Source organism: Bubalus bubalis, chromosome 16 (assembly GCF_019923935.1).
Source record: "Bubalus bubalis isolate 160015118507 breed Murrah chromosome 16, NDDB_SH_1, whole genome shotgun sequence".
In the NCBI taxonomy this organism is placed as follows: domain Eukaryota; kingdom Metazoa; phylum Chordata; class Mammalia; order Artiodactyla; family Bovidae; genus Bubalus; species Bubalus bubalis.
Genome location: NC_059172.1, coordinates 67,752,882 through 67,766,652, shown reverse-complemented (window position 1 = coordinate 67,766,652; position 13,771 = coordinate 67,752,882). Strand labels below are relative to the sequence as shown.

Here is a 13,771-nt window from a genome sequence, read left to right as displayed (position 1 = left end):
GTAGGAAATGGTTCTCTTATTATATATGATAAATTATGTATGTATGTATGTATTTAAGAGAAAGTAGAAAGCAAGTGTAAGGAGAGAATTGTTAAAATAGTGTTTTGCAGTGTTTAAGAGAGCTTTTATCTATTTTTTCTTCAATTTTATGTTGTTTTATTAATAGTTTAAGAAGTTATGCCTGTGAGACTTCCCTGGTGGTCCACTGGTTAAGAATGCACCTGCCAATGCAGGGGACAAGGGTTCGATCCCTGGTCTGGGAAGATTCCACATGCCGTGGGGCAAGTCAGCCCATGTGCCAGAACTACTGAAGCTCGCATGCGCTAGAGTGCGTGTTCTGCAACGAGAAGCCACTGCAGTGGGAAACCCAGCCCTGCAACCCGAGGGTATCCCCCATTCACCGCAGTTAGAGCAGGCCTGTGTGCAGCAGCAAAGACCCAGTGCAGCCAAGTCACAAATAAAATACAAAGAAATCATGGCTCTGGCTGTGTCCCAGTTAAGCGGTGTTGCCCCTACTAGCATGCAGGTTCTTAATTCCTAGCCTCGAGTTTCCTTTCAGTGAGGAAGCCCATTAATTAGGATTGTTTATTACACAGTTCACAAGGGTAAAGTATTCATTTCTTAAATTTTGACTAAGTAATAGAATTGAAACTTATGCTTCTGGTCTATGCCTATTTTAGTACTGGTTTGTCTTAGTTTTCTATTAGGTTTTAAGTCATAAAGTACTAGCATTATACTGGTTTTAGTGCTGTTCAAATGCTGAGATTATTTTCATCTTTGATGAATAATTAGACATTCATAAAAGTCTGTTTCTTGAATAATATGTCTATGAATCATGTTTATTTATGAAAGATGATTTTGATAAAATATTTAACTGTAATAATTTTTACCATCTTCTGTCTTGCCAGGAAGTGGTCATAGTAAGTGCTACAAGAACACCCATTGGATCCTTTCTAGGCAGTCTTTCCTCTCTGCCAGCCACTAAACTTGGTTCCATTGCAATTCAGGGAGCCATTGAAAAGGCAGGTCAGTAGTTGCTTTACTTTTTGTGTTGAGAGGATAGTGATTCATTGGAGCAAATGTTTATTTTGCACTTACTATATACATAACACTTAGAAATGAATTAATGAATGCATTTTGAATTCTCTTGAAAAGAAGTCCTTGGACTGCAGTGTTAGTAATAAAACTCAAAACTGACAAAAACCATTCCTGCTATATAATGTCATGTACTTTACTAGGTAATTACTAATTATTGAGTTGAATAAAATATGGAAATGTTTCTTGCTTTTTAAAAAAAGGGATTCCAAAAGAAGAAGTGAAAGAAGCATACGTGGGCAATGTTCTACAAGGAGGTGAAGGACAGGCCCCTACAAGGCAAGCAGTGCTGGGAGCAGGTACTAGGAATACATTTTTGCGTTTATACTTGAATGTTTGACATGACGAAATGGAGGTCATTTCAGCTTAAATAGACTATAAATGCATAATAGACTTATATTCGCCAAAGAAATGTTTCAGATTACGGTTTAACATGCTCTATTTTTATCACAGTTGTATTTGAAAAGAATCTGTTTTTCAAAAGTATGATTTATATTGGTTTTAGGCTTACCTATTTCTACTCCATGTACCACTGTAAACAAAGTTTGTGCCTCAGGAATGAAAGCCATCATGATGGCCTCTCAGAATCTTATGTGTGGACATCAGGTAAGAAATACCTTCTTTTCCACTTTATAATTAAAATAATATGCAGTGCTAAGAAAACACTAAAAACCTAAACATATTCATACTTTAGAGGTGAAAGTCTTTCTCGTAAGTGCAGTTGCTGTGTTGTTTCAGACACTGAGGAGTGTTTGGATTTGCCAGTTCCATTTGAAGTAGAGGTTAGAATGATAGCTGAAGTGTCTCGTATTGAAAGTAGTTTCCAGCTAGGATGTTTTAGTGCCCCCTTTCACTTAGAGATTCTGGGGGATTTAAGACATCATAAATGTTGTATTTGCTAGATTGAGAAGGGCTTTCATTATAAATGAGAATAAGGTGCTTACCCTGGGGATCAGATCATTGATTGAGCCCAGAATTGATGACCGATTTGTAATGCCTCGCGTCCAGGTTTGGCTGTAAAATTGTGCAGCTTTCTATTGGCCTTGATGATTTTGATTTTGTTTGAGACTGGGCAAGAGATAGGGCTGCTCAGCAAATAGTATGTTGCGTCAGGAGACTAGACCTAGACTCATAGAACTAAGAGTTTATCAGATCCAAGCCTGTTTTTCAGTTGAAGAAAGAGGTTGAGATGACGACAAACATAGTTACAGGGCTTAAATTAGAAAACAGGTGTCCCTGTCCCTGTGCAGTGCGTTCTGGCCTATCAGGGCATAATCCACCAAGATAAAACCAGTTGTGAGGTGTCTGCAGATCATTTCTTATATATATATAACAATCACAGTTTTGCATACCCTTGCTATTACTCGTCCCTTGCTTTGTTTCCAGTTGTAAGGCAAGGCAGAGGGGGGAAAAAAAAGAGTGATACCTGATATGTATGCTAAAAACTGAAACGGTATAGAAAATTATAAAATGAAAAATCTTTCTTCTTACCCTGCTTTAAGTGTCTAATTTATTCATCACTTTCTTGTATATTCTGCCACCTAAGAGCAGAGAAACTTTGGGCAAGTTGCTTAGATTCTGTGCCTCATGTAGTATCTTGGAGATCTTTCTTTATTAGCACCTGAGATAGTATTCTACTGAACTGAACAAGTATAATATATTCTGGGGGTCCTTACTGAATGGATATCTAGGTTGTCTCCAGTTCTTCTCTGTTTTAAATAATGCTCCAGAGAGTACCCCTATGCGTGTATCTTTGTGTACTTATAAATACTTAAATCAACTCTTAATTCACTATACTAAACATTATAATGTAGTGGTTAAGAACAGAAAGTCTGGAGCCAGACTAATTTCAAATCCTAGCATTGCCTGTCATCAGCTGAGGAATTACATGTGGACATTCACTGGAGACAGGTGAATAAAACATTTTAAAAAATCTTATCATGTGTAGGTCTTTCTTTTGGAAAAATTCCTAAGAGGAGAATTTCAGAGTCACAGATTTAAAAATTTGGATATTTGCAAATACTTCCCATAAAAAAGTTATACCAGTTACATATTGTCCAAAGATTGTGAGAGCTTGTTTGCTTATACATAAGGTAACACTGACATCAGGCATTACCAAACCAAACCCTAGTCAAACCAGTGGGTGAAAATGGTCATGAGATTGTTAGGTGTTTGAAAACTGAATGACAAGGATAATTTTGTCTCAGTTGATTCTTTTGTGGTTCTCTAGCAAATGCTTTTAGTTAATATTCTTGATTCATATCTGTATTTTTAAAATTATCTGACTTAGAGGAACATTAGGAATTGCCTTATTTTGAATATTATCTAATGATCAATTTTATTTAATACTGTAGAACTGATAATGATTTCCGTCACTTACTTTCATCATCCCCAGGAAATACTCAGTATTTCAGGATAACAGAATAAAACTTATATGAGAACTATTTGAGACTCTCCATATTTCAAAATAGGCAAAATATTTAGGTTTCTTTGGTACGGAATTTCTGTTTGTCTTTATTCCTGATTAAAGATTGTGAGAATATAACGTTAGTTTTAATTTTATGTTTACATTAATCTTTTATATTAAACTTTGTTTCAAATTAGCCTTTGTAATGCAAATGAATTTTCTCTTGTTGATCTGTAATTACAGGTTAGTTGATTAATATTTACTAAACTTCTATGTATGCCAGGCACTAGCTACATAAAAATAGATATGACAAAGTTTCTGGCCTCAGAGGAGCCAGAAAGGCCTCACTAGTTTAGTGAAAAGGTTTGACATATAAATATAGCTACAATACTGTGTAATATTATTAATAAGAGGAATACACAGTAATTGGGGACCACGACAGAAGGAAGGGAGACTGTTTCAAAAACGGATAGGGGGAAAAAAAAGGGATAGAAGAAGGTAGTCAGGGAAAGTGGCTGACAACCGATTTGTTGGGTTGAAGGGTCTGTGTCTTCATTAGTTTTAAAGGAAATAACAGTGTTTTTCTTGTTGGTGAATAGGTCAGAAGTGCAGAAATGTGTGAATTAGCATGGTATCTTTGAAGACCTTGTTTTTTTTTTTTTTTTTTTTCCTTCTTGGCCTTACGGCATGTGAGATCTTATTTCCACAACCAGGGATTGAACCCATTCTCCCTACTGTGGAAGTGCAGAGTCTTAACTGCTGGACCACCAGAGAAGTCTGTTTGAAGACCTTTAAACAATTCTGTATGACCTCCACTCGTGTAGGTCCAGGCATGAGACTGGAAAGGGAGTGAAAAGTCAGATTGTAAAGAGTCTTATATACTATGCTGGGGAGTCCTTTACAGAGTGGAATGACCAGACTTAGTCTAGCCAGAATGACTCAGATGAGTGTAGATGACACTTGGATGCAAGGAAAGGCTTTCTGTCAGATGACCAAGTTAGAAAGTTATTATAGCTGTTTGGAAAGAGTTGATGAGGAGGATCACAATCAAGGAAGTAGGATTATTTCTGAGAACTGAGATTATATTTTTGGCAGTGTCAGTGAAATGAAGGATTTAGAAGAATTTCAGAAGCTGGTTTTACATTAAAGATTCGTATTACTGTCTGATTCTGATCTTAATTATCATTACACATTTCAGAGCATTTCCTTTTACCAGCGTCAAGAGGGTACTTCTTATATTGACTGTATAGCGATGTTTCATAAAGTTCGTGTAGAATCCTATTGTTGCTGTGTAAAGGGTGTAATGGATTTGCAACTACAGTTGATCCATGAACGTAGATTTGAAGTGTCTGGGTCCACTTAATGCACAACTTTTTTTCAATAAATACGTACTGCAGTTGAGTCTGTGGATCTAGAACCGTGGATAAGAAGGGCCAACTGTGAAGTTGCACCCAAATTATCAAGTGTGGAGGGTTGATGTTCCTAACTATGGTTGACAAAAGTCAGTGGTACCATTTGAATTAACCCTGGGTTTTTATGTGTTGCTGAGCAGGACGTGATGGTGGCAGGTGGCATGGAGAGCATGTCCAATGTCCCCTATGTAATGAACAGAGGAGCAACACCGTATGGTGGGGTACAGCTTGAAGATTTGATTGTAAAAGATGGACTAACTGATGTCTACAATAAAATTCATATGGTAATTATTGCTTTTTAGTGGAGAAATGCCATCTATACGTAATACTGCTTGGTTAAAAAATGTTTGTTTGTTTGTTTGTTTTTCAGAAACTGAAGGATATAAATGTTGATTTAGCCATTCATTTTAGAAAAATGTTTTTCTATGCTTATTATATCAGTTTGGCTCAATTTTTTAATAAATTGCCCCACACTGACATAGTGCATTTTCTGACTTCTAATAATGGATACCATAACTGTTTAATTATTTCTCCTCAAAATAGCAACTTCTGGGCTAATTCAAGTAGCTGAGATGTGAGTGAGAGAGTTACTGAGTACAGAAAGAAGTATATTTTAAGAACTAAATTTAACTGCTAACCACTGTTTTATGTTATAAAAAACAAATGTTTTATAAGTTTTGCAGAGTTACTTAGATTCTTTAAAAATTCCAACTTTTATCAGGGCAACTGTGCTGAAAATACTGCAAAGAAGCTGAATATTACACGAGAGGAACAGGATACTTACGCTCTGAATTCCTATACCAGAAGTAAAGCAGCATGGGCAGCTGGAAGATTTGGAAATGAAGTTGTTCCTGTCACAATTACAGTAAAAGGTTGAAGGATTATGTTCCAAAATAGATTGTAATTTTTAATAGACTTTACATGTTGCTAAACTTTTTATGTTTAAGTTTTAAATTGGTACTTTTTAAATTTCAACTGAAAACACTGACACTGCTGCTAAATTAGTAAAGGGAAATGTTGCTAGTTCAGAGATAATTAAACCCAATTTTATATCTGATTCCAACTCAGTTGCAAATTCCACTATGCATATTTTTTTGAGAAATATATTTATTAGAACTCTTTCTAATATAACTGATAGACTGTTGAACACATGAAGTAAAAAGGGGGTATTTACTAGAAGGCTAGTTGGGTGTTTATCCCAGAACTGAAAGATGTATGGCAGCAACCAGTCAGCACCGGGAACCTCAGGGATTGGAAGAGAATGGGCAGCACCATCAGGACATGCTGTCTTGGCTTCTCAGTGCTGCTTTTGTGCTCTCAGCTTCCTCCACTGCTGCCTCCATCTCCAGAGTCCATCTGTAGGGCTCTCAGTCACAGAGGAAAGATACCTTCTCACCAAATGCAGCAGAATAAATCCACAGTATAGACACATTAACTTGGTTTAGGTTACATTTCCATTCTAGAAATAATTACTGTGATAAGAATGATGGAAGACCCAAACTTAACCAAACTTACCCAGCCTGCGTCTACATTGGACATCTACCCGTGGGGTTAGAAGAATGTCTGTGATATAGAATGAGCTCAAGGGAGAAGACAGTGGGATGTGGCTGAATAGAAGATTTAAATTGCATCAAGCTACTTAATAAACTCTTCTTTAAGATACTAACAAATTACAGATGGTAGATTCTTGAGTGGAATTTACTTGGGATGGTATAAGGTATGCGGGCACACAAAGGGAAGCAGAGACTATCAGGCACCTTTTGCACCGTTTCTTACTGAGCAGGTAATTATTGTCTTTACTGCAAAGATGACTTAATTTAAAAGATTTTTGTTTTAGGTAAACCAGATGTAGTGGTGAAAGAAGATGAAGAATATAAACGTGTTGATTTTAGCAAAATTCCAAAGCTGAAGACAGTTTTCCAAAAAGAAAATGGTTAGTATTAAGAAATGAAGCATATGAAAAAAAAGAGTCAGTATACCATATCTAGTTGTAGAGCTGCCTAAGGATTTTTTTTTTCTTTTTTCTTTTGCCTAAGGATTTTTAAAAAGTAATTCTAGAAAACATCTTGATGTTATTTAACATTTTCAGTGTATAAGGCTCAAATGAAATTAACAAAACATTTATTTATCCAAGGTATATTTTAAATTGTTTAATAATTAATACTTGGTTTCTTGTGTATATGTTTGAAGTTTTTTAAAATTATTTTTTTATTGGAGTATAGTTGATTTACAGTGTCATAGTAGTTTTTGCTGTACAACAAAGTGAATCAGTTTTTTTATACATATATATATATATATTCATTTTTAGATTCTATTCCCATTTAAGTCATTACAGAGTATTAAGTAGAGTTTCTTGTGCTATACAGTAGGTTATTAGTTATCTATTTTATATACAGTTAATACTTTTAATATTGAATATATATAGCCTCTGGAACAGATTGTAGAATGACTATATAATTCAGTTTTTCATTTGCATTTCACCTTGAAGTTTTTTTGTGATATGAAAGTCAAGTTTACATATTATGTTAAATGTCTATAAGCCTCTGGAGGACTAAGCTGATAGCTCTTTTTACTGTTGTATCTCTAGTCCTCAATAAATAAATGTTGAATGTTTATCTAAATGGGGTCCCAGGGTTCTAAATCCTTCGAGGAGAAAAGGTCACTTCTGCTTTTAAAATTGGCTGTATATAGCTGTGATAATAATCTGAAGTAACTTCTTTCCCCTTTTCTGACTGAATTTCTCAATGCAAGCTATAGGAGTGGATCAGTCTTTTTTTTTTCTTTATTATTGTAACGAATTTTCTTACAAGTTTATATTATAAGGAATTTTCTGTCAGTACAGTAGTTAGGACTCTGTGCTTCCACTGCCGGGGACATGGGTTCAGTCCCTGGTCAGAAACATAAGATCCCACAAGTCTCATGGCTTGGCTAAAAAAAAATTATATTGCCAAAGTATATTTTTATAATTTTGGCAGCAGTCTATAGTAGTATCTTCATTGGTATTTATAAGGACACAGTTTAATTGACATATAATTTGTATACCATAAAATTCTCCTGTTTAAAATGTATAGCTTAGTGATTTTTAGTATTCATTTAACTTCAAGTGATTGTAGAGAAGAAATATCTGATTTTGACACTGATTTGCAAAATGGGATGAGCGTCTGCTCTGTTGTGGTTAAGGGAAGATGTAGAGTTAGGAAAAACATGAAGTGGCCCTTATCTTTGATGAATTATAAACCAGAATCAAGGCAATGGCACCCCACTCCAGTACTCTTGCCTGGAAAATCCCATGGACAGAGGAGCCTGGTTAGGCTGCAGTCCATGGGGTCGCTGAGAGTCGGACACGACTGCGCAACTTCACTTTCACTTTTCACTTTCATGCATTGGAGAAGGAACTGGCAACCCGCTCCAGTGTTCTTGCCTGGAGAATCCCAGGGACGGGGGAGCCTGGTGAGCTGCCGTCCATTGGGTCGCACAGAGTCGGACATGACTGAAGCGACTTAGCAGCAGCATCCAGTGCCATTATGCATGCATTCTGAGCTAGCTTTGAATAAACACAAAAAACTAACATAAAAAGACATACTTACTTTCACTGTGTTATATACACTTACACGTTTAGTTATGTATATGTTTCCTGAGGGCAGGACTTATCTCCATCCATATCTTCATGCATCCAGCAACCCAGTCAGTATTCTGTAGGAATTTGTTAAATCGACCCAAGTGAATTCAGTGTGAAAGGATGTTCTGATGTCACGCTCATTGATACTTTCAGGTACAGTGACAGCTGCCAATGCCAGCACACTGAATGATGGCGCGGCTGCTGTGGTTCTGATGACTGCAGATGCAGCTAAGAGGCTCAATGTTAAACCACTGGCAAGAATAGCAGGTAGAAAATGTTCTGACCTTGTTTATTCTTAAACCCCTGTAAACTCTTCTTGATATTGAGATTCTTTCTCAGTAATACATAGAAGTTGCCGATTTTTATCTGTAAGTCTTACTTTTTGACATAATTTAGTACACATTTTAATTGAGATAGAATCTCCTTTAATATTTTTGTTATGATTTGATTTATATGAGAAAGTTTTCAAAAATCTTTTTCTTCTGGATGATGTGTGGGAGAGTACAAGGTACATGTTTTCCTCTGGCATTGTCAGTTAAAATAAAAAGAATATGAGCTTAGGAGTATGAAAAATGTAATAGTACTGGCATTTATTATTAACTATGTGGTCTCAGCATTTCCTCAGTCTCTTTAAGCATATTTGTAGCTGTAAAGTCTGCCTTGCCTTCTTCATAAGGAGTTAAACAGATACCGTTTTGTTTAGATCATGGTTTCTTAACCTCAGCAAAACAAATAATTGTGTTGTAGGGCGTGTTCTATGCATTGTAGGATTTTTAACAGCATCTAGTTGGCAGCATCTTCTGCCCACTAGATACTACAATAAGTGGCATTCCACCTGTTGCAACAACCAAAAATATCTCTCGCTAATGCCAATGTCCCGGGAGGCAATTCCCTCTTAACTTCCTGTGTGTGAAAATCAATGGCTTAGATGATTGGTATAATTTTATAAAGTACAGAATCTTAGAAGAGGCACAAACAAATTTAAATATTTTACAAAGGTTAGGAAACTTAAATTTTTGCATATTATATAAGTTGTTAGATATAGCTTTGGGTACTTGTAAAAAAGATTTTAATGACCTTTTTTTTTTATATATATATATAAAGCGTTTGCTGATGCTGCTGTAGAACCTATTGATTTTCCACTTGCACCTGCATATGCTGTTCCTAAGGTGAGAACAAAATAACAGATCATATCTCATTCTGCCAATTTCTGGTTTTGCTTATACCAAGGTTGCATGTTTTAGATTTTAAATGTTATTCATCAGCCAAAGCATAGCAGTAGCTTAGTTTCAAATCTCACTTCTCCTGAAAACAATGAAAGCAACAAGGATAACAACAAAAGTAAAAGAGCAACACACAAACTGTATCTTCAGAGGAGCAGATAAAAACTGTATAATTGAATTCCTTATGCTGAACTCACACACCAAGAATGGTAACCACAAAGTGGAAAGTTGGTATGGCAGAGAAAGGGGAATGTTGAGAGTCCAGGGTTCTAGAATTCAAAGCAGATACTCATTATTTAGAAGGAGCAGTCTTCTAAGAGGGGAACTGCTGGTAGCTGGTGTTAGAGTAAAACTACAGATGGCAAGAACTCTACTCCAAATTGTCAGTTTGAGTCTTTGTGGGAAGTTACTAAGGGGTCACATGAAAAGACAGAGTGTTGTATTGGTTTAGGGGTTAAGGGATTTCAGAAAACTGCAGCAAATATTCCTTTTCAGAAGTAGAAGGCCACACCCTGAGAGAGAACAACATCCAGATTTAAAGAAAAAAAAAAAAAAAAGGGGGGAATAGGATAGCAAAGGATAAGGAACAACAGGGAGTGATGACGCTCTGTCCAGAGGTGGCAGACCTCAGAAAACAACACAGTTATACAGCTTCTGAAAGTGAATGCATCACACTGGAAAGGAGGGGTGATAAATATTTCTCAGCTAGATTCTGAGAGTGAAAAAAGTGGCTACACTTAGGTACATGTTTTATCTCGTGTTGTTGAAACTAGGGGAAGCTGTTTGAGCTCTACAGCTTCGAAAACTACCTGAGCCTTCTGTTAGAATAAAGCAAGGAGGAGGGAAAGTTTCATGTTAATTTTTTTGTTGCTCAGAACAAAAAAGTTATAAAGATAAGGGGCTCTAGCAATATTTTATAAAGATAAAAGCATAAAGATAACATCTGCAATAGCTGAGGAACTATCAGAAAAAGAAATCATAATATTTTAAATAAATCATTCACAGTGAAGACACAATAGCTTTGAATAACTGTGCCCCACATAACCCAATGGCACCTTTTATAAGGCAGAAACTCTAGGGGATGCAATGAAGAATTATTAGAGATTAATGTAACTCTTTGACAGATAAGGGCTTCACAGGTGGTGCAGTGGTAAAGAATCCTCCTGCCAGTTCAGGAGACACAAGAGTCATAGGTTTGATCCCTGGGTTGGGAAGATCCCCTGGAGTAGGAAATGGCAACACACTCCAGTTTTCCTGCCTGGAGAATCCTATGGACAGAGAAGTCTGGTGGGCTACAGTCCATGGGTTCGCAGAGTTGGACATGACTGAATGAGCATACACACACACACACACACACACACACACACACACACACACACACACACACAATACACCTCTTTCTTTGACAGATAAAGAACCTAGAACTAAGGAACATATAATCAGTAAAGTAGATCTTTGAGTGTATGTCAAATATGGACCCCCAAATAAAGACTCTGTGTTCTTTTCCATGGAATGTTCAAGATCCATGGAATGGTTAAGAAAATCATTTTCTCTTTTCAAAATAGAAATATGATAATGCAAATAAAGATGAGAAATTAAGGAATTTCCTGGTGATCCAGTGGTCAGATTCCACACTTCTATTGCTGGGAGCAGGGGAGACACAAATGAAAATTGCAGAATTTTGAGAAGATAAAGTAGGTTTTGACTTAATTATCTGAACATAATCTTTATTTTTTTTTTTTAATTTAGGTTCTTAAAGATGCAGGTTTGAAAAAAGAAGATATTACTATGTGGGAAGTAAATGAAGCCTTTAGTGTGGTCGTACTAGCAAACATTAAAATGCTAGAGATTGATCCCCAAAAAGTGAATATCAACGGAGGAGCTGTTTCTCTTGGACATCCAATTGGGTAGGTAAAATCATAAAGAAAAAGAAAGCTAGGTTAATGGCTATCTTTGTATTTCTCTCTAAATTTAAACTGCTTCGTGATAACGCCTGTTACTCTTGGTTTACCATTTTTTCTTCCTACTCATCCTTCATAAGCCAAATACCATTTCTGATAGGATCCCCTCTGAACACAGAGATCTGTCACACCTGTTGCTTGAAAACTAATGTTGTTTTATGCTGAAGAAGATAATTTAAGATTCAAGATTATGTTTGGGCTTTTGTGGGGCTTCCTTGGCTGTCCACTGTTTAAGACTCTGCACTTCCACTGCCATGGGTAGGGCTCAATTCCTAATTGGGAAGCCAAGCTCCCACATGCTGCTCAGAGTGGCAAAAAAAAAAAGCTGTAACCATTCTTGAAACAAGTCTTCCAAGTTAAAGTAGTTAAATTCAGCTATAAATCATGGCTAATTTGGTTTTTCACACAGTCTATAAACCATTAAAGTACCAAAATGTTTTCTTAATCCTAGGATGTCTGGAGCCAGAATTGTCGTCCATTTGGCTCATGCGTTGAAGCAAGGAGAATATGGTCTTGCCAGTATTTGCAACGGAGGAGGAGGTGCTTCTGCCATGCTAATCCAAAAGCTGTAGACGACTTCTGTTGTCTAAGGCGACAACCCTATGTAGCTAGAAAGGCCTGCTGTAATCAGGGTGACTTCTGTCAAAATAATCGAGTCTGCCTGTATCGGAACAATTTATTTAAATTTTGATTATTTTCAACTCTTTTTAAAAAATAAGGTAAAAAGATCAAATCCCAAAACCTTTTGAGATTATAGAAGTTTTTTCTTCTTTACATTTTTTATAATGTTGAACAGATTTTTGTTATAAAGCTATATTGTTTGAAATACCATTGTGCATGATTGATTATGTTAGTGACTTATAAGTAGAAGCTTCCATGTTAGAGAATAAATCTTAATTTACATTTCTGAAGATTGTTAAAGATTAAGTGAATATTACCTGTCACTAATTTAGATTTAATAGACTCTTCAAAGTGAGAGTAATTATTCTGTGCAAACTAGGGATGTCTTATGTTGTTAGTCAAGAAGCCAAAGACATTGTGTGTAGTGTTGCTAGAAATAAGAGGAACCCATGTGCTCAGGTCTGAAGTGGGTGCAATTTCTCATAAGCTCATCATTCAGAATTTGTTGGGGGTGAGGTTAGGGATTTTGTTTTCATTACTACAGCAGCACAGAGAGTGGGAAAGAAGGTGGAAACTAAATTGCTCAACTGAATGGATTTATGAAGAGAAGAGATTGTCATATTCAGGATGCTACAATGCCTGTTCTTAAGCAGAAAAAAAAAATGCAGCATAAGTATCCTGAGTTGCATCTTATCTAGAAAAAAAAAAAAAACACAACACATTGTAGGCAGGGTCTATGCACACCAACCTCAGCTGTAGTTCAGAGAAGGGAAAGCTTCTGTCCAAGTTCATACTGACAATAGTGGATGATTGAGGGGACAGAAATGTGGTATTACAGATCTCTCATGGCAAGTAATTAACAGTGACTCCTTATCTTTGAAGAAACAAAAAGATAACATATGGAAAAATATTGTTCCTAGGACTATGACAGGCTGCTTTCAAAAATTTCTGTGTAGTAGTTACAGCTAGCTCCCTTTTGTATATCATTGTGTGCTAAGTACTGACCTAGAGGCCTTATTTGTATTAACTCCCTTAATCCTTACAAAAATTCAATAGGGTAGGTACCATTGTTATCCCTCCTATATAAATAAGGAAATTGAGGCATGGAGTGGTAAAATGGAATTCCTAAGGTCAACTACCTGGTAAGTAGCTGAGATGGATTCAGTTCCAAGCAGTCTTACTCCAGAGCTCAAGTTCTTAATTCACTATGTTTGTCTTCTCAGTACTTTCAAATAAGTATCTGTCCTAACTATAACAGGAACTAGGTAAAATACATGGGGGGAAAAAACAAATATAGAATACTTCACTGAAGATAAGCATAATTAACATTGAATCCAAAAGTCAGTCATCTGGAAAACACCTGCAAAACTCTCTTAAATCTGGGGGAAAAGAAAATGAAAGAAAAATAAAGATAAAGGACCAACAAGTAAATG

General features: G+C 36.2%; 1 protein-coding gene across 1 annotated transcript in view; it reads left to right on the top strand.

Moving 5' to 3' along the window:
* Positions 1-12,628, top strand: part of ACAT1 (acetyl-CoA acetyltransferase 1) — a 28,079-nt gene extending 15,451 nt beyond the window's left edge. The window contains exons 3-12 of the mRNA XM_006053335.4: positions 909-1,026; positions 1,299-1,394; positions 1,601-1,701; positions 5,055-5,198; positions 5,636-5,786; positions 6,752-6,847; positions 8,687-8,800; positions 9,638-9,702; positions 11,506-11,663; positions 12,169-12,628. Of these exons, the coding sequence (XP_006053397.2) occupies positions 909-1,026; positions 1,299-1,394; positions 1,601-1,701; positions 5,055-5,198; positions 5,636-5,786; positions 6,752-6,847; positions 8,687-8,800; positions 9,638-9,702; positions 11,506-11,663; positions 12,169-12,289 (1,164 nt within the window). The 3' untranslated portion in view covers positions 12,290-12,628. The remainder of the gene's footprint in view (positions 1-908; positions 1,027-1,298; positions 1,395-1,600; positions 1,702-5,054; positions 5,199-5,635; positions 5,787-6,751; positions 6,848-8,686; positions 8,801-9,637; positions 9,703-11,505; positions 11,664-12,168) is intronic.
* The last annotated feature ends 1,143 nt before the right edge of the window (positions 12,629-13,771 follow it).